At 44.9% G+C, this 26,662-nt stretch overlaps 1 protein-coding gene across 2 annotated transcripts in view; it reads right to left on the reverse strand.

Annotated features, from left to right (window-relative positions):
- RB1CC1 (RB1 inducible coiled-coil 1) overlaps positions 1–26,662 on the reverse strand; it is a 131,949-nt gene that overhangs the window by 59,386 nt on the left and 45,901 nt on the right. For both annotated transcript variants that reach the window (XM_066578082.1, XM_066578081.1), the window contains exons 7-9: positions 21,631–21,801; positions 4,038–4,222; positions 2,299–2,485 (exon numbers count right to left, since the gene is read on the reverse strand). In XM_066578082.1, the coding sequence (XP_066434179.1) occupies positions 2,299–2,485; positions 4,038–4,222; positions 21,631–21,801 (543 nt within the window). The remainder of the gene's footprint in view (positions 1–2,298; positions 2,486–4,037; positions 4,223–21,630; positions 21,802–26,662) is intronic.

The following is a 26,662-nucleotide window of genomic DNA, read 5'->3' on the forward strand; positions in this document are numbered from 1 at the left end:
GGACGAGGAGCGAGCGACATCCTGCCGGAGCGCGACAGAACGCCGGGGGAGGTGAGTACTGATTTTTTTTTTCTCCACTGTAATACCGGCGTATAAGGTGAAAGTTGGGGGGTCGTCTTATACGCCCCGTCGCCTTATACGCCGGTATATACGGTAGAATTTTTTAAAAGTTTTTCAGTACATTATATGGTACTTTAAATAGCACCATTGAAAAATACAACTCGTCCCGCAAAAAACAAGCCCCCATACAGCAACGTCGATGGATAAATAAAGGAGTTACGTTTTTTTTTATAGGGGGGAGGAAAAAACGAAAATCGAAAAAGAAAAATGGCCGCGTCATTAAGGGGGTAAATGAGCCCCTACTTGTTAAAGTTCTCTGAATTTTTCAGCTGCAATACGTACAACAGTTGGCAGGCTAAGATCTTTGTACATTGGGTAATGTTACATAAATTGCCTGATGAATTTTGCTTCTAGTTAATTTCCTAGTATTTTTCCCCCACAGTACAATTTGATCGCCAAGCAGTAAGGCAAGTAAAAGCAACACTCAAATTGGAAGGCATAAAAAGGTGTTGGATAAAGGTGACATATTGCTAAGATTTTTCATAAGTCAAGTTTTTTATGCTGAAAAAGCCCCCTCAGCTTATACTTGAGTGAGGTTAAAAAAAAATAATAAAAAAAATCCTGCAATACTCACCTCCCAGCCGGCATCTGTGTACCCGGCGCAATGGTCTCCCTGGCGGTGCGGCAAGCTGCCTGAGAATTCTCCCCGCTCTGCTTTGAATTCCCCGCTGTCAGCACTGTTTAAGCGCTGTGATTGGATCAAGCACCAGCCAATTACAGCCGGTACTCGATCATGCACAGCCATTCAGTGAATTACATCACTGAGTGGCTGTGATTGGTTTATCGAGCGCCGGCTGTGACTGGCTGGCGCTCGGTCCAATCACAGCGCATTTTTAGCATGTCCACGGCGAGGAAAGGGTGGATTCTTGCGATGTTCTTGAGGTGCAGCTGACATGTTCGGGCCACAAATTGGATGTAAAGGGTAAAGGAGAGATCAGAGTCGAATATAACCCCAAGGCAGCAGCCGTGCTGTCTGGGAGTTATAGTGGTGCCACACACTGAGATGGAGATGTCAGGATGAGGTCGATTAGCAGAGGGCGGAAACACCAGATATGCCATCAATAACCGATCGGTGGCTTGAAAGACACTCTATATCAAAGGCAAAATATTATTACCTGCTGGTGTATGTTCTACCCTGAAATAAACATGCCATTTTTAGAATGTGGATATTCATTTGCCTACTTTTACACTTCTGCGGATCGGTGGGTATCTGAGCACTGGGACAATGGTAACTATTTCTTGATGTCTGACTACAATAGTCAATTGTAAGGAGGTTCCAAGAAAAGGATCAGACCTCTGACATCTATAGGTCATAATCAAAATACTATCATAATCAACGACAACTCGTCCGTCCGTTCGTGAGTTACATGCTTCGCCCCTGATCACATTACGGTGATGTCGTCAAATGTCCTTCAGCCCGAGTCAGTGAGTTACATGCTCTGCCCCCGATCACATGACTGATGCCCTTACAGGTCCTATTCCATAGCAACTGAGGGGGCTTTGTAGGAGATGCATAACTCACTCACTTGGGATGACCTCTGGATGAAGGACCTTTGAGGACATCACAGTTATGTGATCAGGGGCGGAGCATGTACTCATTCACTCCTGATGATCAGAGAAGTGGAGCATGACAGTGCTTCATCTGGAGTAAGTTACATGCTCCGTCCCTCATTACATGACAGTGTCATCAAAAGAACTGTAAGCATACGGCTGCTGTCCGGCTAGGTGTTCGTTAGTATTCCATAGCAACCGAGGCCGCAGGGGTTTGTAGGGGATGAAATACTAATAAACCCCCACAGCAGCCGTGTGCTTACAGGACCTGTCATGATGTCACAGTCATGTGATCAGTCACCTGTGTGTGAGCAATCTGGGGTCACATGACCAGGGAAGGGGGTGCAGGACTCTGCTGTGCTGCTTTTCATCCCTGTTGTATGAAGAATGTATGTAGCAGTGCTGTGTGTGAGTGACATGCATGTAGCAGAGCTGTGTGGAGCATTGCACCACTAGAAACAATGGTACTACATCATTTCCTAATAATTACTAGTATAGAGTAATAAATAAAATTACTAGTAGAGCAAATAAACAGGAGTTGTCATTCTGAGACAACCCCTTAAAGCCCTATAATAGCTTTCATGTTTAGAGCAAAAACACATACCTAAATAAATGATACTAACTTACCTCTCTGTAGTGTTTTGTGAACATTTTTCTTCTTACAACTTCAACTACGGCTAGGCAGTACATTTGAGGAACTGTACTAAGCGCCTCCACTATTTTGATCCTTTCAAGTAACTCTGTTAAAAGTCTGAACAAAGCCTGAAGTTTTTCCCCATCTTGATCGGCATGCAGCATTACAAAGCAGCACCACCTAGAGAAATGCAATATACCACAAGATTACTCATTAGGAGAGATTAGACATGCAAAACATTACAGCAAATATACTTCAGCTGGATTCCCTTGCATCACGGCGTGGATTATGACCGCCTCGCCTGCCTAAAGCCATATAGAAACGCATCATGGGCTACAGAGTTGGGCATATGTGATATAAGATATACAATTATAGGTAATCCATCTGTTACAAGTGCATCCCGTTAGTTCCACACTCATTTAGCTGACATATGCTGGCCTTGCTTAACTGCATACTGACCCGAATTGTAATCAGTTTAGTATCACCCAGTAGTCTGGAATCTTGCAATCTGACTCAGACCAAGAGCTGGGCTTTAAACCTGTGGAATTGTAAATATATGGTACTGGTTCAAAGCTCCTTGTAATCTAACAGAGGCAGCAGGGACCCGAAGAGAAGAAGACAGAAGCCGCTTATAACCACTTCTGTCTTCTCTTTTCCAGCCTACTTAGTGATCAGTGAGCGCTATGTAGTTATCAGAGACCCCTGGCAAGGCAGAGCTGCTGGGACGTAACAGGATAGGTGATAAAACCTAATCAGTGGGGTCTCACAGCCAGAACCCCCAATGATCCCGAGAATGAGGGTCCCATGACCCACTCTTCATTGCAGTGACGTCAGATTAAATATAGCGGCGGTCGAACATATGCAGCGAAGCCTAATTAGTTGGAAATAGCCGAGTACAAACATTCAACTATCCCCGGCATTAAAAATTAATAGGGGGTGCTGTGCATATACGACTGCTGTTCCATTCAATCTAATCCTCTGATTGTGTGGGGTACAGTGATCCCATAGATAGGAGGACACAGGAGCCCCCTTCTTGGGATCAGTGGAGGTCTCATCGGTGAGACCCCCACCAATCAGACTTTTATCACCTATCCCACGGATAGGTGATAAAAGTGGATTCTGGTACAACCTCCTTAAGGAGGATTTCAACATTGTACTTTACAGTTAAGGAGGGGCTTTACACGGGCGAGAAAATTGTGCGAGATTTCTCCATTGTGAGACGCACCAATGTGAACCTCATTCTCTTGAATGGGGTCATACACATGAACAAGGTTTTCCTGCATGGCGATGCAATGCTATGCGGAAAACAAATTGCGGCATGTTCTCTCCTGCTTCGTGCTCTCGCATCGCATCACCCATTGTTTTCAATGGGTGCACGCGGTGCGAGGTCTCCTGTTGTAAACTATGGGAGAAACTCTGCGATCCTCTGCCACGGTTGACAGCTGCGGCAAGAGGATCGCTTCTTCCTTGAAGTGATGCAAGGCTGTTTTGACATGAAAGCACCTTGCATCTGCGGGGATTTGACATGGATGGCGAGTGTGATATGGGGCCACAATTCACGGCCCAGTATCGCGCTCGTCCGTGTGCAGTTAAAATCAGGAGTCATCTTTATCTGATCTCTAGTAGTCAGTTTTATTTTTACACAAAATCAATTAGAAAACTATAAAATTATGACCTTCAAAACAAGTTACAACATAAATTACTGCCGCTGGTTCAGAAGACACGATCTTACTTTAATCGAACTTGTAAGTTATTGGCAAGCTCCTGTTTGGCAGTGGTACACTTCTGTTTGATGTCCAACAGTTTTCTGTGGTTTGTTAACATGATCATTAGTTGATTTGCATGGCTCAAACACAAATCAGGTAACACAGAAGGGTCCTTCAAGTTTTCAGCCCGCTTCTGATTGGCTAAAAATCCCTGAAAGGAACAGAATTTTTTTTCCGATTAATGCTGAATATAAAGCACACTTTATTTTGACAATCTGTACATAATAGGTTTTAAAGAGGATACGTCGGCTCTACTGACATGTCTGTTTTAGTAAATCGCTCTATTCTCAGTGAAATAACAATTCTGGAGCATCTTTTCTTAGTATTCTACATTGTGTGGTTCCTCTGTTATTCCTCCTGAAAAAAACTTTAAAAAGTTTGGTCCGGTGTTAGCCTGTAGAGCAAAATGTGATTGTTCTTAACAAGAGAAACCAAGTAATCTTGTAGATAGGATACCTTGAATGCCTAACAAAAAGACGTGTTTTTATAGCGAGCTTTTGAACCTACACAGGGCTCTTCCTCAGGCTACCGAAATAGATCTGGATGGGGCATATATATTACACACACACACACACAGGAAAAGGCACAGACATAGCGAGACTAATTTGCGCTTAAAACAATACCAGACAAGATGAGTAGAGGAGTAAGTACTTAATTAGTCCAAGGATAGGAATGTGACAGTTTTATGGTCCCTAAATTGGTGTTAGGTGGTAACAGGCCCGTGTCTGATTGCTGCTTCAGATTTTTCAGATTCTCCACTGATGCAAAAAGCCCCCCTCGGCTTACACTCAAGTGAGGAAAAAAACAAACCATCAAAAAAAACACAATACTCATCTCCAGCCGCGTCTGTGTCCCCGGCGGTTCGGCAAGCTGCTTCAGCCTTCTCCCCGCTATCATCTCCCTGGCTCGGTTTTGAATTCCCCCGCCGTCACACAACGCTGATGGCGGCGAAATTCAAAACAAAGCAGGGAGATGACAGCTGGGAGAAGTCTAGAGTAGCTTGCCGCACCGCTGGGGTGACCATTGTGCCAGGGACACAGACGCCAGCTGGGAGGTGAGTATTGCGTTTTTTTTCTTTACCTAGTATATACTCCAGTATAGCTAGGCTTATACTTGAGTCAATAAGTTTTTTGTGGTAAAACTTATTGACTCGGTCACATTTTTTATTCCACTTTTTTTTTTAAGGGAAGAAAAGCAAAATCTGCAATTCTGACTTTTTATTTTTTGTTTATGGCATACACTGTGTGGTATAAATGAAATTCTGTGGGTCAGTACAATTACGTCTATAGCACCATTTTTTGTTAAAAAATAATCTTATTTTTTTAATTGCTGCATTCATAGACCCGTAACATTTTTCTTCTTCATCAATGGTGCTATGAAAGGTTTTTTTTTGTTTTTTTTTGCGGGACGAGTTTTATTTTATTAGTACCATTGCTGTGATCCATATGACTTTTTTATTGCTTTGTAATCAGTTTTTTTGTAAGACGAGGAGGAAAATACCAAATTTGTGGTGTTTTGTGTTTTTTTTAAATCACACTAAGGCTGTTTTCACAGAGTCGAGAAAATTGTGCGAGATTTGTGCATTGCGAGATGCACAAATCTCGCATGAATATGAATCCCGATCTTTTGAATGGCGTCATATACATTAGCGATGCGGGAAACAAATCGCAGCATGTCCCATCTTTGGGCGTGCCCTCACATCTCGCATTCTTGTCAATGGGGCCAGCGGCAGCATCGCACTACGTGATAGGTCCACACGGGTTGGACCGCTCGCATTAACTTCAATGGAAGCCATCCGTGCAAAAATACAGCATGCTGCGATCTTTCCTCCACTCACGAAAACCGCAATAGTTTTTTTGCGAGCACGCAGGAAGAATCGATTTTACATAGTATGCTATGATCAGTATTTGCTGCAGATCCGCGGTGCAGACGCGTGCCGCGGATTTTGCTGCAAAAATCTGTTTGTGTGCAGGCGGCCCTAAAGTGGTAATCTCAATATGCACTTTTATCACCTGTCTGGTCGATGGGACCCCCAGCGATTTCGAGAACAGTGGTCTCATGTTCCCCTCTTCTCTACACTGCGGGGTCCCTTCTCCCACATCAGTATGAATGTGATGCCGCAGCTTCATTCATTTTAATGTGGCTGACGGAAATAGGGAAGCACCTGCACTCTGCTATCTCCGGCAGTGATACCGCAAACATACAGCCTCCGCTCCATTCAATCCCCCCCTCTCTGCAGGAGATGCAGCGAGCCCACGGTGGGGATGATGGGGGGGAATGGAAGCCCACTTCTCAGAATCAGTGGTGAGACCACCACCGATGAGACTTTTATCACTTATACTATGAAGAGTATGTATGAATGTAATTTTGGTACAACCCTTTAAGTTTCTATTTGTTCCATAGAGACCTAGAATATAGGTCTGTTTTCTTCGCTCTGGCCTACAGACAAATCTGTGTGACATATAGTAAAAACCGTGATGTGACCGCCGCCATGTACATAACTTTCTGACAGACTCAACTGTTTACATAGTCACAACAAAGACTAAAAATATCATGTTCCTTCATACTTTAATGGAAAATAATTAAAATACCTTCCACTTGTGATATATCAACCTCAGCGAAGCCCAGAGATCCTACAGCGGTGCCTTATAGCAGTCATGCCAGAAGACCTACTGCTTCTTTTCAGCCCTTGACATAATGTTATCTGCTACTATAAAATGACAATCTTTTCTGAAGGCCAATACTGTTACATGAGCTGCACAAACCACACATCTCTTTCATTAATCTGCAAGGGAGGAAGAATTTCTTCTGCTAGTCACATGCTGTTACTGACGGAAAAGAACTTGAAAACTTTGAAATTGAGTTGTTCTGTTTTTTGCTTAAACTCTATTTGGATGCTATAAAAATCCTTTACTTTAAGTGATGGGGGATTAGAGGGGTTATTCACCTCTTATAAACCGATATAAGGTTCTTATCTGGGATCCTCATTGCTTCTGAGAATAAGGGTGTACCAAGATGGCGAACTTGGGGGCCATTTTTAGTCTCCTGCTGCCATAGCAACCCATCGGCACCATGAGACCGAATTTAAGGGACATCTAAGGTATTAAAAAGCCAGGATTGAAGTAATTTCTAATCTTAGCTGCTAGAGAGGGTTGCTGGCTGCATAACACAGCTGGCACATGCAAGTACATTGCCATCAAATCTGCGTGATGTAACTTCCTTAGCACAAAGGGTTAAAGCCCTCCATTGGCATGATAAGTTTTTAGAGATATTATATATATGGTACATCTGCTTATCATTTAGGGATTTTTTATTCTTTTACTGAAAGGGATTCTGTCATCAGTCTTGCCAATGCAAAACTGCTGACAGAATGCCTCTAAGCTCATCTTTGTTGTTTCTTAGGCTTTACTTTACATTTCTGAACCCGGCTAACACAGCATAAAAACAGGCCGTACAACTAATCTGAGATCAAGTAACTGAATTCAGGAACTGAATAGATAAGGCACATAAACCCGAAATAAATGCAAATGATGCAAGTGCATTTCACAAAATTATTTGTTTTTGTATCCCTGGATTCCAAGACTCGCAACATTTATTTTTCCGGCGACATAATGGCATGATTGCTTGTTTTACGACGGGACGACCTGCCGTTTCCATTTGTATTATGTTGGGGCAAATTTGACTTTTTTGATTATTTTTATTCCAGTTTTTAGCAGCTGAGAAGAACAGAAAAATACTATTGAGGTACGTTTTCTTATATTTTCTCTTTCAAACTGAATATATTGAGAGGGTTGGATAACTTATCATTGAAAGAAATAAAAAAAAATAAAACCTTTATCTCCTTACACAATGTTATATAAATGTTGTAGTGTAAGCTGTTCTAGATTATCATTTTAAGATTCAGTTTTCAGCATTAACTTTGGCATTAGACGATTTAAATGGTCAGGTCATGCAGTCAATAAACTGCCTAATTAGGTGCAAAGGAGTCATTATATGAGCAAGTACTTATGTACAAAACCTTTTTCTGGACTCCCCCTCCCACAAGAGAACAAGTCTATTATCAAACCCTCCCCTGGGGTTATCGAAACCCAAGCAGGGACAGTAGGAGGATTTGTGATACTCATACTCTCCTATCCTGATCGTCCCTTCACAGACTGAAGTGGGAGCTGCAAGAACATTACATGCAGCACTCACTTCAACATCCTCTAGCTCAGGCTGGATTGTGGCTATTGTTGCAATCCTGGTCTTGTTTGAAAGCCAAGATTCTTACCTCTGCTGTGCTCATTCTAAACAGTAATATCCTTTCGTACTTGAACTATCACAGCTGTGTGGGTTAGTTAGTAACCTAAAACCTAAATGGCTAAATCCATTCTCTACTTTACTAACAGAGTTACTCTGTTAAAGGGACATACAGTTTTCATCATCACAAAGGTTTCTTCTCTTGTATAATTTAAACCATCGGATCGCCTCAACAAAGAAATGTGGTATCAGTATGCCAAAATCATTACATCAGTGTTACACATATAAAGTGTTACAGGAATGTAGGAAAAGAATGAAGAAGAGAGGCGAGATATCACAGGCTTCTCTGCAGGACGTCTTCAGTCAATTTTTCCAGCCTACACAGTACACAGCACAAACGAAATATACTAAGTGCATCAGTAAAGGCCCTTTAACACGCAAAGATAAACTTTCAAGCGACTGAAAGATTCAGCGATCTATTTGCATAAAGCATTAGTCGTCATTATATCAGTGTTACACATATATAGTGTTACAGGAAAAGAGGAAAAGTGTGAAGTAGAGAGGCGAGATTTCACAGGCTTCTCTGTAGGATGTCTTCAGTCAATTTTTCCAGCCTACACAGTACACAGCACAAACTAAATATACTATGTGCATCAGTAAAGGTCCTTTTACACACAAAGATAATCTTTAAAATGACTGAAAGATTTAGCGATCTATTTACATAAAGCGTTAATGGCCATTAACATTTTATCATCTTCATTTGCATGTAAAAGGGCCTCCATGAGTTGTTTTTTTTAGAGCCCAGTGTGTGTTTAAACACACACCAAGCATGTACACAGCTGCATTGTTCTCCTCATGGCTGCCGGCAGATTGCATTGTTCTCCTTCCAGCTAGTGTATACATGCCGTGGAGAGAACAGCTTGTAGTCTATTGAGAGATAAATGTGTTTGCCTTATCTCTCAGTGGCTTAATGATGAATTTTAAGTTAACCTTAAAATCCTAGTTTAAACGAAAAGTGCACAATGCCCACGTTTATATGTAACCATTCTTACTTGTTTTCAGCCATTTGAACGAATTCTGAGCGATAAGGGTTGTGTGTAAAAGGGCCTTAAGAAATACTAGGGCTGAATGCAAGACAATGCGAAACTTGCAATCTCATTGCCTAAGGCTGTCTGGGAGACAGACGGAGGCCTTTTTGTCAGACCATTTAAATGAGGCTGTCAAACACAGCCAACACACGCTGTCTATGGAGCAGGCTTAGCTTCCAAGCCCCCTCCATACTAACCCAGTGCACATCTAAAATTCATGTACGTTGAATTGCCTGAAAGGGTTAAAGTTGAGTTACTCTACTAACGTGGCCAAACTATGGTCATGAAAACGTGGCACAAAGACTGTAACCACAGGGCCTAAAGTGGAGCACAGCAAAGCCAGAATAACTTGAAAACAATCTCAGAAAGCCCGCAAAAGATCAAGTTTTGCTACCTAACTTTACACCTCTTAGCTACATAATATTTACATCCTGGAATACTTGAATAGAACAATGATGGACAAATAAATGATAAAGTGTGATAGATGGTTCTTTGCTGGAAAACAAGACCTAAAGAAAAAAAAAATTATAGTATGTCTAATCACCTACAAAGACGAGCAAATAAATCCCTAGATCACAGTTCAGAACCGTGTGCCATTACTATATTAAGTAGTATAACCCTTCTTATAAGATAGCCAAGACAAATTCTTAGCATGGTTTATGTAGTCAACTGGAAGTTGAATCATGTCTAAACTTTGTACTATGTTTGCCTGCAATCACTCAAATGTCACACAGTATTCGTCTCCTACTTCATAATCACCACTTAAGTATTTCCTAGAAATCATATGCTCACGTCCCTTTTGGACATTGCTACTGCTGGAGACAGAACATTGTGGCCTATTATCACTGCAAGCTAATAACATTCTTCATCATTTACCTACATGAGTGATTCAGTTAGCAAGGGGCTAAAAGCTATGAAAGTTGTAGCCGATTAATATGTTTACTGTCATTTAAAGATCATAATATTGATGTAATCCACCACACAAAACAATGTTCTAGAGGTCATAGACTAGGCACTTTTGGCACTTTTCAAGAGCTTTATTGCAGGAGGTCAATCAATCAATGTATATTACAAGGAAATGGGACCACTCTTTACACTACGTAATGAACTTACACTTTGAAGTGTAAATGTAATTTCAATTTTCATTAATGAAAAGAATAAGTGATTTTAATGCTTTTTGCAATATATTTAATTAACAGATTTTGAACATGCATAATAGAAAATCTCTCTTCAAAGTCTGCCCTTATGCTATTCAGCCGAAGACAGTTGCTAGAGAAAATCATCTGATTACAGGGAATAGCTGGCGCTTAACTATATGCTTCCAGTCGGAAAAATCGGTATTCAGGGTACAGTTCTGTGTCTACAATGTCAAGGGACACAACGGACCAGAGAAAGGCGACAGAGCGAGGGACACAACGCAACAGAGAAAGGCGACAGAGCAATGGACACAACGGAACAGAGAAAGGCGACAGAGCTATGGACACAACGGAACAGGGAAAGGCGACAGAGCGAGGGGCACAACGCAACAGAGAAAGGCGTCAGAGCGAGAGACACAACGCAACAGAGAAAGGCGACAGAGCGAGGGACACAACGCAACAGAGAAAGGCGACAGAGCGAGGGGCACAACGCAACAGAGAAAGGCGACAGAGCGAGTAACACAACGCAACAGAGAAAGGCGACAGAGCGAGGGACACAACGCAACAGAGAAAGGCGACAGAGCGAGGGACACAACGCAACAGAGAAAGGCGACAGAGCGAGGGACACAACGCAACAGAGAAAGGCGACAGAGCGAGGGACACAACGCAACAGAGAGAGGCGACAGAGCGAGGGACACAACGAAATAGAGAGAGGCGACAGAGCGAGGGACACAACGGAACAGAGAAAGGCGACAGAGCGAGGGACACAACGGTACAGAGAAAGGCGACAGAGCGAGGGACACAACGGAACAGAGAAAGGCGACAGAGCGAGGGACACAACGGAACAGAGAGGGGCGACAGAGCGAGGGACACAACGGAACAGAGAAAGGCGACAGAGCGAGGGACACAACGGAACAGAGAAAGGCGACAGAGCGAGGGACACAACGGAACAGAGAAAGGCGACAGAGCGAGGGACACAGCGGAACAGAGAAAGGCGACAGAGCGATGGACACAACGGAACAGAGAAAGGCGACAGAGCGAGGGACACAACGGAACAGAGAAGGGCGACAGAGCGAGGGACACAACGGAACAGAGAGGGGCGACAGAGCGAGGGACACAACGGAACAGAGAAAGGCGACAGAGCGAGGGACACAACGGAACAGAGAAGGGCGACAGAGCGAGGGACACAACGGAACAGAGAGGGGCGACAGAGCGAGGGACACAACGGAACAGAGAAAGGCGACAGAGCGAGGGACACAACGCAACAGAGAAAGGCGACAGAGCGAGGGACACAACGCAACAGAGAAAGGCGACAGAGCGAGGGACACAACGAAATAGAGAGAGGCGACAGAGCGAGGGACACAACGGAACAGAGAAAGGCGACAGAGCGAGGGACACAACGGTACAGAGAAAGGCGACAGAGCGAGGGACACAACGGAACAGAGAAAGGCGACAGAGCGAGGGACACAACGGAACAGAGAGGGGCGACAGAGCGAGGGACACAACGGAACAGAGAAAGGCGACAGAGCGAGGGACACAACGGAACAGAGAAAGGCGACAGAGCGATGGACACAACGGAACAGAGAAAGGCGACAGAGCGAGGGACACAACGGAACAGAGAAAGGCGACAGAGCGATAGACACAAAGGAACAGAGAAAGGCGACAGAGCGATAGACACAACGGCACAGAGAAAGGCGACAGAGCGATAGACACAACGGCACAGAGAAAGGCGACAGAGCGATGGACACAACGGAACAGAGAAAGGCGACAGAGCGATGGACACAACGGAACAGAGAAAGGCGACAGAGCGATGGACACAACGGAACAGAGAAAGGCGACAGAGCGATGGACACAACGGAACAGAGAAAGGCGACAGAGCGATGGACACAACGGAACAGAGAAAGGCGACAGAGCGATAGACACAACGGAACAGAGAAAGTCGACAGAGCGAGGGACACAACGGAACAGAAAAAAGGCGACAGAGCGATGGACACAACGGAACAGAGAAAGGCGACAGGACGAGGGACATTGCGGAACAAATAAGGCGATAGGACGAGGGACACCGCGGAACAGAGAAAGGCGACAGGACGAGGGACACAGCGGAACAGAGAAAGACGACAGAGCGATTGACACAACGGAGCAGAGAAAGGCGACAGAGCGATGGACACAACGGAACAGAGAAAGGCGACAGAGCGATGGACACAACGGAATAGAGAAAAGCGACAGAGCGATGGACACAACGGAACAGAGAAAAGCGACAGAGCGATGGACACAACGGGACAGAGAAAGGCGACAGAGCGATGGACACAACGGAACAGAGAAAGGCGACAGAGCGATGGACACAACGGAACAGAGAAAGGCGACAGAGCGATGGACACAATGGAACAGAGAAAGGCGACAGAGCGATGGACACAACGGGACAGAGAAAGGCGACAGAGCGATGGACACAACGGAACAGAGAAAAGCGACAGAGCGATGGACACAACGGGACAGAGAAAGGCGACAGAGCGATGGACACAACGGAACAGAGAAAGGCGACAGAGCGATGGACACAACGGAACAGAGAAAGGCGACAGAGCGATGGACACAATGGAACAGAGAAAGGCGACAGAGCGATGGACACAACGGAACAGAGAAAGGCGGCAGAGAGATGGACACAATTGAACAGAAAAAGGGACAGAGCAAGAGAAAGAGAGAAACATATAAGACTACAAAGAGAGACAGTGGTACAGATAAGCATGTGTACAGGGTGGAAAACACTTCAGTGACCGCACACTGAGCGTGTGATTATGAACTTTCTTGGCTAAAGGATGACAGCTAGTGGTACAAGTAACAATGCTCCACGTGGAACATTCACGGAGTCCAATTTTATTCAACTGTCCTTATTTTAAAATCACTTTTCTCTTTAGGTCTCCCATTGTCTGGCTGTTACATTCTTCTCAGAAATTACACTAAAATCTGGCACAAAAGAGACCATGCAGCTTAAATGAGTTTTCCCACAAATACAGGTTATATAATATCCCTAGGATGTGCTATATTTTACTGACCTCAAAGTGTCCTACAGAGCCCTAGACTGAAGTGTCCTGGGCTATACTAAAGCACATCGGTCACTTTGTTTTATTTTCACCATACACAATGCCATTCTTGAAATGGCACTGCAATTTACTTCAGTGGGGTGATATCACAACTCCCACTCTACAGCTCATTTTGCCTTCTCTCATTCTGTCAGTTGTTTTAATCCGATTTTATTACAGTTCATTGTTAAATAAACATAAGGCGTAAGTTCATTGTACGGGACTAAAAGAATATCTGGAAATAAAAATTCACAAATTATATATTTTGTGTGACTGCTTAAAATTATATTAAATGATGGAAAATATAATTCTGGAGATTTTTTTGTGTTCTTACTTATTTAAAAAAAAATTTTTTACTCTTTTCGTCCTTTACTTTTATTTTCTTGTAAACATAACATTGTCACATATCTATATGACAGCACATGTAAAAGCATCCATTATGGCAAACATAGGTATGCTCTAGCAGAAGCTTTAATCAGACAACCCAAGGGGGTCGAGGGCGGTCTTAATTATCCCATTAGGCCCAGCAGTAGCATTGTTAGGGCTGGCAGGAACACAATCAACACTGACTGCGATGATTAAGGAGTTAAAGATCTGACATCAGATTTTCTACAACTTCAGCTGTTTGTGGTGGATGGCGTGGGCCAATCACAGCTATCCCACCAGAGTGCGATGCATGGGCACATTTTAGATGTGCAATGGTAGTATTAAAGTTGAGGATAAACACACTAGTAGAGATGAGCGAGCACGCTCGGTTAAGGCAGTTACTCGAGCGAGCATCGCTCTTCTCGAGTAACTGCATACTCGTCCGAGAAAATGTGGGGGGCGGGGGGGGGGGTGAAAGATCTCTCTCACTCTCCTACCACATAAGTGACCCAAGTCCAATTTTAGGTCCTGTAGTCACACAACTTTTCACAGTACAGCAGTCTCTTCAGCGGAGGGAGGGAGGGAGAGAGAGAGAGGCAAATGAAGAGGGAGAGAGAGACAGAGAAGGAGAGAGAGACAGAGAAAGAGAGAGAGGCTGATTGCACAATTCATCTGCCCTTTTAACACACACGCAGTGGAGTTGGCCATTAATTAACTAGCAGGTGAGCTTGCTCATGTCTGCTCTACAGAATAACAGGAGTCTGGGAGAATTATACTACCCATCCACTTAAGTCCTGTCATCCTGTCACAATAATTATTGCTAGAGATGAGCGAGCATGCTCTTCCCAGCTTGCTCCTCGTTCAAGTATTGGGGTACTCGAGATGCTCATTACTCGAGACGAACACCATTTCAGTTATACCATTCTCAGTCTGCAGTGCATTACGCAGAGGTCTCACCATGAAACAGTAATTTAATATTTCCTAGGCCACTGCAGAGTATTTCAGCTCTGCCACTGTGCAGAGCGTCTCACAATACCCTATCCTTGGGAAGGGGGGTGGGGGTTAAGATAGTCGCAGTTACCAGCACTATCCACTGGCTTTAGAGTCTTCTCCCACTCCATACAGCCTCTCTTACCCACAATTCTCAAAGAGCAGTAAATTACCCCTAGGTATGAGCGCAAGACAGTGGTTTAATTGTTTCAAGTCACGGCACAGAGCTTCCACTATTTACAAGTCTCTGTGCGTGGTGAATTAAGCCACAGTTGTCAGCGCTGTACAGTGGCGTAATTTATTTGGGCCCTGCTCTATCCTTAATCCGCCATGATGATGAGTAGGGGTAAGGGTCGAGGACGTGGACGTCCAAGTGAGGGTGTGGACACAGGCCGAGTTCCTGAGCGGGGTGAATCACAGCCGGTTGCTGAGGGATTAGGAGAGAGGCAAGTTTCTGGGCTCCCCAGATTCATATCACAATTTCCGGGTCCGCAAGGTAGACCTTTATTTCAAACAGAGCAGTGCGAGCAGGTCCTGTCGTGGATGGCAGAAAACGCATCCAGCAATGTATCGACCACCCACTCTTCTACGCAGTCCACTACTCCCAGACTAGGGACTGCAACTCTGAATCCTCTGGCTGCTCCTCCTTCCTCCCAGCCTCCTCATTTCATGAAAATGACATATTCTGAGCAGGTAGGCTCCCAGCAAGTGTTCTTGGGTGCCCGCCATGAGTGGGAAAAAAACGGTTCTTCTCTTACCTGAGGAGTTTGTCGTGACCGATGCCCAACCTTTGGAAAGTTCCCGAAGTCCAGGTGTTAAGGCTGGGGACTTCCGGCAACTGTCTCAAGAGCTTTTTGTGGATGAGGATGATGAGACACAGTCGTCTGTCAGTGAGGTAGTAGTAAGGGCAGTAAGTCCGAGGGAGGAGCGCACAGAGGATTCGGAGGAAGAGCTGCTGGACGATGAGGTGACTGATCCCACCAGGCTTGCTAAGCCTACTGAGGACAGGGCTTCAGAGGGGGAGGCAAGTGCAGCAGCAGGACAGGTTGGAAGAGGCAGTGGAGTGGCCAGTGGTAGAGGCAAGGCCAGAGCGAAGAATCCCCCAACTGTTTCCCAAAGCACCCCCTCGCAGCAAGCCTCTGTGCAGAGAGCTAGGTGTTTAAAGGTGTGGATGCTTTTTAGTGAGAGGGCGGACGACTGATGAACTGTGGTGTGCAACCTGTGTCGCACCAAGATCAGCTGGGAAGACACCACTACCAGCCTCATCCCAACCAGCAAGCACCCCACAAGGTGGGACGAAGGCCATTCACTGCCTCCGGGTCACACCACTGCCTCTTGCCCTGTGCCACAACCTGCCACACAGATCCAATCCCCCTACCAGGACGCAGGTACGAGCGCCTCCCGGCCTGCACTCACACCCTCACCTCCACGGTTCTCCACTCCATCAAGCAATGTCTCTCAGCTCAGCGTTCAGCTGTCGCTAACACAAGCGTTGGAGCGAAAGCGCAAATACACTGCCACCCACATGCACAAGCTTTAAACGTGCACATTGCCAAATTAATCAGCCTGGAGATGCTGCCGTACAGGCTTGTGAAAACAGAGGCTTTCAAAAACATGCTGTACGCCCTGGAGGTGCTGGCCTACCCTGCCGCTAGCGTCTTGTCAGAGAGGGTGTTTAGTGCAGCTAGGGGAATCATCATGGATAAGCGTACCCGCCTGTCAACTGCCAGCACCGACATGCTTACACTCATAAAGATGTACAAAGGCTGGATTTCCCCAGACTTCTCTTCTCCACCGGCGGAAAGCAGCGGAACCTAATGATTCTTTTCGCTGAAACAGGAGAAAAATGCATCCTCTATCACCACAAAAAAAGGGGGAATTAGCTTTGTCAATCCCTCTTGGATATTATTACTCCTCCTCCTAAAACAGCATGTCATCACGATGAACTGCCAATTTTTCTGCGGCCCAAAAGGCTCTGTTTAAAAGCTTATTACAATTTTTAAAAGTTTCAAAAGTTTTTATACTTTAACTGAAACCAATTTTTTTGGAGGGCTGCCTCCAGGCTCAGTTACAAATTAAAGGGGTTGTCCCGCGCCGAAACGTTTTTTTTTTTTTTTAACCCCCCCCCCCCCCGTTCGGCGCGAGACAACCCCGATGCAGGGGTTAAAAAAACAACCCGCACAGCGCTTACCTGAATCCCGGCGGTCCGGCGTCTTCATACTTACCTGCTGAACATGGCCGCCGGGATCCTCTGTCTCCGTGGACCGCAGGGCTTCTGTGCGGTCCATTGCCGATTCCAGCCTCCTGATTGGCTGGAATCGGCACGTGACGGGGCGGAGCTACACGGAGCCGGCATTCTACACGAGCGGCCCCATAGAAGACTGCAGAAGACCCGGACTGCGCAAGCGCGGCTAATTTGGCCATCGGAGGGCGAAAATTAGTCGGCTCCATGGGAACGAGGACGCTAGCAACGGAGCAGGTAAGTATAAAACTTTTTATAACTTCTGTATGGCTCATAATTAATGCACAATGTACATTACAAAGTGCATTATTATGGCCATACAGAAGTGTATAGACCCACTTGCTGCCGCGGGACAACCCCTTTAAGCAACAGCGAGCTGTATCTTTAAAAAATGTTTATGGGTTTCACCTGCCGTCGCGGTTGAGCAATTTTTCAGGGGTACACTTGTACTCTTGGTACACCAATTTTTCAGGCCCTTGCCTATACTGTTATCTAACTACTTTTTCCAGCCTTCGCCTACACTTTTGGTAACCAAATTTTTAAAGGTGTTCGCCTATACTCTTGGTACACCAATGTTTCAGGGGTTCGCCTACATTCTTGCTACAGAAATGTTACAGGAGTCCTCCTATACTCCTGCTACATAAATGTTACAGGGGTCCGCCTATACACTTGCTACTGAAAGGTTTGAGGGGTTCGCCTATACTCTTGCTACAGAAACGTTACTGGGGTCCACCTATACTCTTGCTAGAGAAATGTTACAGGGGTCCGCCTATACTCTTGCTACAGCAATGTTACTGGGGTCGGCCTATACACTTGCTACTGAAAGGTTTGCGGGGTTCACCTATACTCTTGCTACATAAATGTTACAGGGGTCCACCTATACACTTGCTACTGAACGGTTTGAGGGGTTCGCCCATACTCTTGCTACAGAAATGTTACAAGGGTCCGCCTATACTCTTGCTACAGAAATGTTACTGGGGTCCGCCTATACTCTTGCTACAGAAATGTTACTGGGGTCCGCCTATACTCTTGCTACAGAAACATTACTGGGGTCTGCCTATACACTTGCTACAGAAATGTTACTGGGGTCCACCTATACTCTTGCTACATAAATGTTACAGGGGGCCGCCTATACACTTGCTACTAAAAGGTTGGAAGGGTTCGCCTATACTGTTGCTACTAAAAGGTTTGAGGGGTTCGCTTATACTCTTGCAACGGAAAGGTTTCAGGGGTCTGCCTATACACTTCCTACTGAAAGGTTTGAGGGGTTCGCCTATACTCTTGCTACAGAAAGGTTACTGGGGTCCGCCTATACACTTGCTACTAAAAGGTTCGAGGGGTTCGCCTATATACTTGCTACTAAAAGGTTCGAGGGGTTCGCCTATACTCTTGCAAGAGAAAAGTTTCAGGGGTCTGCCTATAACATTTCCTACTGAAAGGTTTGAGGGGTCCGCCTATACTGTGGGTGCACAAAGGTTTCCCGTTGCGATGTTCAGCTGCCTAACGCATACACAGAATGAAGTGTGTGGGGACACATAGATTTCCCATAGCTATGTAACTCATGGCACCTTGGGTTACACAAGGTGGAGGCTGGGACCGAGCCTGACCCAGGGCCCGCTCACGCACTTCCCACACAGAGTATTGCAGGTCCTACCTCGGTCATGGTTCTTGGCCTTATTATGCCACCTCCTCTTCCTGCTTGGGGTCTGGGGATCACCGCTGGGCAACATGTATTTGCTCGTGTTACCAGAGTTATCTGAGACACTGGTTTGGGCCAAACAAAAGGAGCGTTACTGAATTAATGAGACGTTCACAGCTGTACTAGCATCCGAGTCCGCTTTAGGCCCACGATTACTGAGAATGTGGGCAGAAGCCGAGGTCCTGGGGGGGAAAATCAACTGCGCCAGGTTTGGCCTGTGGAACTTCTTGGTGGTTCATTCAGTCTTTGGAGCGATGAAAGCAACCGCAACTGATTTAATGAGACGTTCACAGCTGTACTAGCATCCGAGTCCGCTTTATGCCCACGATTACTGAGGGCGTGGGCCGAGGTCCTTGGCAGGGTGACACTCTGCCATGTTTGGGCACTCTGATTTCTTAATGTGTCATACCGTCTTTGAGTTTCATGGGCTCGCCTATGCTGTGGGTGCACAAAGACTTCCCATTGCGGTGTTTTACCTATCTGGCACAAATACACTGACTGACCTGGGTAAGGTGCAGACGGCTTTCCCATTGCGTTGTTTTACCTATCTGGCACAAATACACTGACTGACTTGGGTAGGGTGTAGATGGCTTTCCCATTGCGTTGTTTTACCTATCTGGCACAACTACAGTAACTAGGGCAGAAGTGTGGGCCGAGGTCCTAGGCGGGGTGAAACTCTGCCATGTTTGGGCACTCTGATTTCTTTATGTGTAATACTATTTCTGGGTTGCAGGGGCTCGCATATGCTGTGGGTGCACAAAGATTTCCCATTGCGGTGTTTTAGCTATCTGGCACAAATACACTGAATGACTTGGGTTGGGCGCAGAAGGCTTCCCCCATTGCGGTGTTCTGCTATCCGACACCTACACAGAATGAAGTGTGTGGGGACACATGGATTTCTCATAGCTATGTAACTCACGGCACATGGGTCACACAAGGTGGAGGCTCGGCCCTGGGCCCACTCACATACTTCCCACACAGACTATTGCGGGTCCCAGCTCGGTCATGGTTTCTCGGGCTTATTATGTCACCTCCTCCTCCTGCTTGGGGTCTGGGGAGCAGTGCTGGGTGACATGTATTATCTCTCGTGCTAGAAATTACGACAGTTATCCGAGATACTGGACTGGAGCGTTCACAGGAAACGGATTTCATGAGACTTTCACAGGGTCACTGTATACGTGTGGTGGCTACTTTTATGACACCTCCGGCTTCAAACCAATCTTTGGTGTTCGTATGCGCTAGATGTGTAGAAGTGCTGCCATCTGAGTCCCCCTTTAGGGCAACGTTTGCGGCTCCTGACAATTTTGTGACGGAGGTGGCACGGATTGGAAATATGATCGTATGTCAATTTATCATCAATTCTCATCAGCATTGTGGGCTTACGCCCATACTTTCAAAGAGAGTCGCTGCCTGGCCCTGCCAACCCTCTGCAGTTTGTGCCTCTGGTTCCTCATCGCAGACGCACTTATAAATCGACATGAGGGTGGTGTGGCTATGAAGCGAGCGTGTGGCATGAGGCCAGCTAAATGCTGCGCAGGGAATATTTTGTGTGCGCTGTGGACGCAGGGTCGTGCGGAGGGTTGGACAGCAATGCCAGCATGTAACTCAGGAGAAGAGGCAGCGGTTTCACCCGCAGGCGGTGTTTGTCCTTGGTTGCAGCTAGTGTGGTGCTTAGCTAAGATGTGCCAGCGCGTGCGTCTTGCTAATGAGGGTTTGTCCCAAGTAAATAGTTAGGGGGGTGACCACCAGGCTCTTGCCCCCATTTTGGCTTAATAGTGGGCCTAGGAGCCTCAGATGCAGCTATGTATGCTTCCCCTGCCGTTCCCTATCCGTTTCTGTGGTGTTTCCATGACTATCTCATGTTTTCAGGTGTTTCACAAGTCATCACCTATGCGGCGCATCGGTCCCATACAAAAATACTCGAGTTCCCTATTGACTTCAATGGGGTCCGTGACTTGAAACGATCTCTCGACCATTACGGAAAGTTCGAATTGAGTACTGAGCACCCGAGCAATTTGGTACTCGCTCATCTCTAATTACTACTATTTGACAAATAATTCCAAATAGTTCAGTTTTCAAGTTCATATGAAGTAAAAAAAAAAAAAAAAACTCCAGTAAATTACTTTTCTATTGTGGCCTCATGCACACATGTGGATTTGATTTGTGGCACCTGCGCTGGAGATCCGCAAATCAAGCCGCCCATAGGTAGAAATGGGTGCCTGCAGAGCAGCTAAAAGCATGCGGATTTGATTTTTTTTTCCCGGCGTGTGATTGCACACATGGGAAGAAATCGCAGCATGCTCTATTTTCCTGCGGATCCTGCAGAGACGGCTTCCATTGAAGTCAATGGAAGCCGTCCGATCCACGGCACACCCACAGCTGTCACTGCGGACGTGCCGCGGATCCGCGGAAAAGCAGGAGATTCTTAAAAAGTCACTGCGCATGCGCCAGCTGGCGTGCCCGGACGCATCCGCCATGCTGAAGAAAGAAGATCAGGATATGACGGAGGAGACCCGCGATGGACTCAGCAGCAGAATCCGTGTGTGCCCGTGTGCTGAGGCCTGTCTCTGACTTCGTGAACACACAACATTTTGTATTTCAATAATAAGCGACCGACTGCAATAGTTTCAATAAATCGTCAGAGGTGAACATACACACATTATCTGAAACTACATCCTGAGCAGAATAAACAGCTTACAATAAAGCTGAGCCTATGCACACTTACCTGAGCAAGTTCTTTTTGTTCATTAACCAACCTACTGCAGCTAGCAATCATTTGATCCAGTGCATAAAGTCTATCTTCAAGCCCCTTGATGGCTTTCATATTCTGATTATCCAATTTGGCAACATTTTGTCGGCACTCAGCCAGGAACGGTTGAATTATTCGCGGGTCCAGCTGCAATTTTCAAAGCAAAAAGAAAGCTTAGAGAATACACATAACAATCAGGGCATGTGATATATGTAAGTAATAACCTAATAAAGGACACAAATAATATATAAAATTGGTCATCAAAATTTATAATGATCATAGGCCAGTAATATTCAAACATTCTGAAAATCTGGAATTTGACAAAAACAGTGCCATTTTGGCGTAACCGAGATTTACCACAGCCTCAGTATGCCATTCTGATGAGACATGCTGGAGGTTCTTGTGGATGACACATTACTGCAGTTTTTGTAATATCACTTTCTTAACATAATGAAAAACTCCTTTGTGTACAACAGGAATTCTGGTAGTTGCTGGTAGTTCCCCACCAACTACACTCATTTAAACCCTTTAACCCTTTCATGACATGGCCTATTTTGGGCTTAAAGACGCAACAATTTTTGGCGGATTTTCTTCTCCGTTTATCAAAAGTCATAACTTTTTAATTTTTCCGTCGACGCGGCCGTATGAGGGCTTGTTTTTTGCGTGGCGAACTGTAGTTTTTATCGGTGCCACTTTTGGGTACATAGACTATATTGTAAAACTTTTTTTTTTTTTTTTTATGATAGCAGGGAGAGAAAACACATCAATTCTGCCATAGATTTTTTTTTTTTTTTTTTACAGCATTAATCATGCAGCATAAATGAGACATTCCATTTTTTCTGAGGACAGGTACGGTTACAACGATACCAAAATTCTTACATTTTTTTTAGATTTTCCCACTTTTCTGCAATAAAATCCCTTTTTTTTGGAAATCTTTTTTCTATTCTAAATCGCTGCATTCAAAGTCCTGTAACTTTTTTATTTTTCGATGTACGGCGCTCTATGAGGGCTTATTTTTTGCGAGACGAGCTGTAGTTTTTACTGGTCCCATTTTGGGGTACATATGGCTTTTTTGATCACTTTTATTGCGTTTTTAGGGAGGTAAAATGCTAAAAATTAGCATTTTGCCTCAGTTTTTTAGCGTTTTTTTTAGTGTTTTTTTCCGTGCACAGTCAAAAGCATGTGCAACTTATTGTACGCGTCGTTACGGACGCGACATTACCAAATATGTGGGGTTTAATTTTTTTTGTAACTTTTTTTATGCTAATCTGAGAAAAAGCATAAAAAAGGGTTTTTTTTAACTTTTTTTTTACATTTTTCTTTTCTTTTTTTTACATAATTTACATAATTTGAGTGACTTACATCACTGTACCGATGATCGCTGTCATAAGGCATGGCAGAGCTACTGCTCTGCCATGCCTTATCGCTCATACAGCGATCATAGGCATAGGCAATACAGGACGCCAGTGTCTGGCGTCCTGTTGCCATGGTGACAGGCCGGGCTCTCGTGATGACATCGCGAGTTCCGGCCGGAGACACAGAGGGAGTCCGCTCCCTCTGTGAACTCTTTCCCTGCCGCGATCTACTTAGATCGCGGCAGGGAAGGGGTTAACAGCGGGGGGCGCATCTCCGATGCCCCCCCGTTGTTGCAGCGGGACACCGGCTGTGACTGACAGCCGGCTCCCGCTGTGGGATAGCGCGGGATCATATGTGATCCCGCGCTATCTCCAGGACATAAGTTTACGTCCTGTTGCGGGAAGTACCAGGCTGCCAGGACGTAAACTTACGCCCTGCAGCGGGAAGGGGTTAAGGATGGGGCCTAGTTTGGTACTCAAAGGCGCAACTATTTTTTGGAATTTTCATCTCTACCTTTCAAAAACGCCATAACTTTTTTATTTTTCTGTTGACACAGTCGCATGAGGGCTTGCTCGTTGCGTGGCAAGATATAGTTTTTATTGGTACCATCTTGGAGTAAATATAGTGTATTGTATAACGCCTATTAATTTTGTTGGGAGGAATGAAAAAGAACACATCAGTTATGCTTTTTGTTTTAATGGCATTAAAGGGGTTGTCCCGCGGCAGCAACTGGGTCTATACACTTCTGTATGGCCATATTAATGCACTTTGTAATGTACATTGTGCATTAATTATGAGCCATACAGAAGTTATAAAAAGTTTTTTACTTACCTGCTCCGTTGCTAGCATCCTCGTTCCCATGGAGCCGACTAATTTTCGCCGTCTAATGGCCAAATTAGCCGCGCTTGCGCAGTCCGGGTCTTCTTCTGTTCTCAATGGGGCTCCGTGTAGCTCCGCCCCGCCACGTGCCGATTCCAGCCAATCAGGAGGCTGGAATCGGCAATGGACCGCACAGAAGAGCTGCGGTCCACGGAGGGAGAAGATGCCGGCGGCCATCTTCACTGGTAAGTATAGAAGTCACCGGAGCGTGGGGATTCAGGTAAGCGCTGTGCTGTTTTTTTTTAAAGTCCCTGCATCGGGGTTGTCTCGCGCCGAACGGGGGGGGGGGGGGGGGGGGGTTGGAAAAAAAAAAAACACGTTTCGGCGCGGGACAACCCCTTTAAGTATATGCGGGTCGGTACGATTACAAAAAATATATATTTTTTAGGTTTTTTAACTTTTGCACAATGAAACCCTTTTTGGAAAACAAATAATTTTGGCATCATTGCTTTCAAAAACATAGCTTTTGCAGAAATACTACAGTCTATTTCTGGTTTTCTTGCCAGTACTTGCTATGGCAGACCCAGAGGCCATAGACTGGCATCCAGTTTCCATGGCAACCCATATGCACACTATGATTGGATGGCCGAGAGCCAGCGATGTCACAGAAGAAGCTCCCTCTCTCTGTTAAAGGGTTTATGCAGTTACTTTTTCACATTCTAAAGACAGGTGCAGATGTACAAAAATAATAAAATTCAGCAGAACTTACCGGTCCTTAGACAGCCAGCGTTGCAGCCTTCGGAGTTCTCTCCGTCTCTTTTGAATGCAAAATACAGGTGAACGCTGCATGCCAATCAGAAGCTTCGTCATCACTGTTAGGAACTCATGTGAGCGCTGATGCTAGGAAAATGGGCAATAACGTTGTGACCTCTGAATGGCAGGCGGCGGTCACCTGACTTCTGCTGTCAGAGACTGGGAGGACTGCCGACTGCAAAACTGGATCGCCAGAGCCAAGAACAGGAAAGTACTGCCATATTTGTTGTCTTATCCTTTTCAGTTGCAATCCATTCACATGAAAATATTCCAACTATGCCTCTTGATAACCCATTTAGGACCACGCACTGTAAATATATGATGCTTGGTCCTGGGCTTTAATCCCAGCGAATACTAAAAATACAGTGAAGCATCAAAGCTCCTGCAGTCTAGCGGGACCCAGTGGAGAAGACAGAAGCAGTTTTTAACCACTGCTGCCTTCTCCTTTATAGGCTACATAGTGCTCCATGAGTGCTAAACAGAGAATAGAGGAAGCGGCAGAGCAGTTTCCTCTATTGGTGATGGCCGGGTGCTCCCTGCCATGGCAGAGCTGCTGGGTCTTAGCAGACTCAGATCAGCCCTGGCAATGATTATCGCCACTTCAAAGGAAAGTTTGCGCCTGTAACTGGGGCTTCTGTGAATGCCCCGGTTAAGGTGAAAAACTTCAAAGATAATAAAACATTGTGAAAGTTTCCTAGAAGTCTTATAGGGCATCATGGGGGACAAAGACATTAAAAAAAGACTTACAAAAATAATAATTTAAAAAAAACAAAAACACTACAGAATACAAATATCTATATTAGAAAGAAAACAACCCACCACCCACACCAGTCTAAACTGTCGCCATATCCACCCTGTAATATCAGACTTAACAAATTTTATCGCAAAATGTCTGAAACAAAAATAGAAGCCCTTCTTGTATTTCATTTTAGCGTAAATATACTAATTCAAAAAATAAAGAACTATAATTTTTTCTCTTTTTGTATATTTTCACCTAATAAAACAAAGAGGGAAAAAATAAGTGAAAAAAGGAATTAAAAAATAGCTCTTTATGTCATGGGAAAAAAATACAGCAGAAATAATTTTGGTAACCGAAGCAAAAAAGAAAAGGAACAGCCATAAAACCATCACATACATAAAATTGTAAAAAAAACCTTATTCCTAAAGGATTAAATTAACGGCTTTATGTCAATCAATTAGTTTCTAACATAAAGCTCCAATAGAGAGAGAGAAGAACATAAACAAGTAGCGTGATGAGGAGCGGAATAGGTAAAGGAGACCGTACAGAACCCTTCACTACAGCAGCAAGCACGCCACCCCAACGGCAGATCACTTAGTGGTCCTACGAAATTAAATGTGCCAATTACACAAATTTCAAGTACATTATACACACTACAACTAGAGGGCACAATGACGATATATCATAAAATGCACTGACAGCGCTTAATTCTCATTTTCGTTGCTCATTCAAGTTGAGACCATAAGATGAGTTGACATGAGTTATCAGCACATAGAAAGTTACGAGCTGTCACTACGAATAAAACCCTGTCCCTTCAGTGTTTGATACAGTAATTCTCTTCATTATGGGAAAACCACTGCTTGACTTCAGTGGTAGCCAAGATCAAGAGATATGAAGTAATGAAGGAAATCAAGCTCTCCACTTAGTTTGGGGGCTTTTAATTTACTTTTTATGGGATATTTAGAGGAAACCGTTCTGAAAATGTTCATAATCCGGCTTTGAACTATGTCAACCGTGACCAAATGATTTAAGTATGTTCAGGATCCTCTATTTGTTCTGTCGTTCTGGATGAGTTTGCCATTCGACGTACATATTAGAAAAACACAATCGAACCTCTTACGAAGAAACTGCTTATCAACCAGAGTGATTAAGACTGTAGCGAGAGAATTGGCTAAGTGAAAGAGAATGATCCATTTCATGACTTGCCACCTCCTCCTGTGACCTTACATGGTGCCTCCAACACAAACAGACAGGATTCTACCAGACGCTTCTACCCTCGCT

This window comes from Eleutherodactylus coqui, chromosome 9 (assembly GCF_035609145.1).
Source record: "Eleutherodactylus coqui strain aEleCoq1 chromosome 9, aEleCoq1.hap1, whole genome shotgun sequence".
Classification (NCBI taxonomy): domain Eukaryota; kingdom Metazoa; phylum Chordata; class Amphibia; order Anura; family Eleutherodactylidae; genus Eleutherodactylus; species Eleutherodactylus coqui.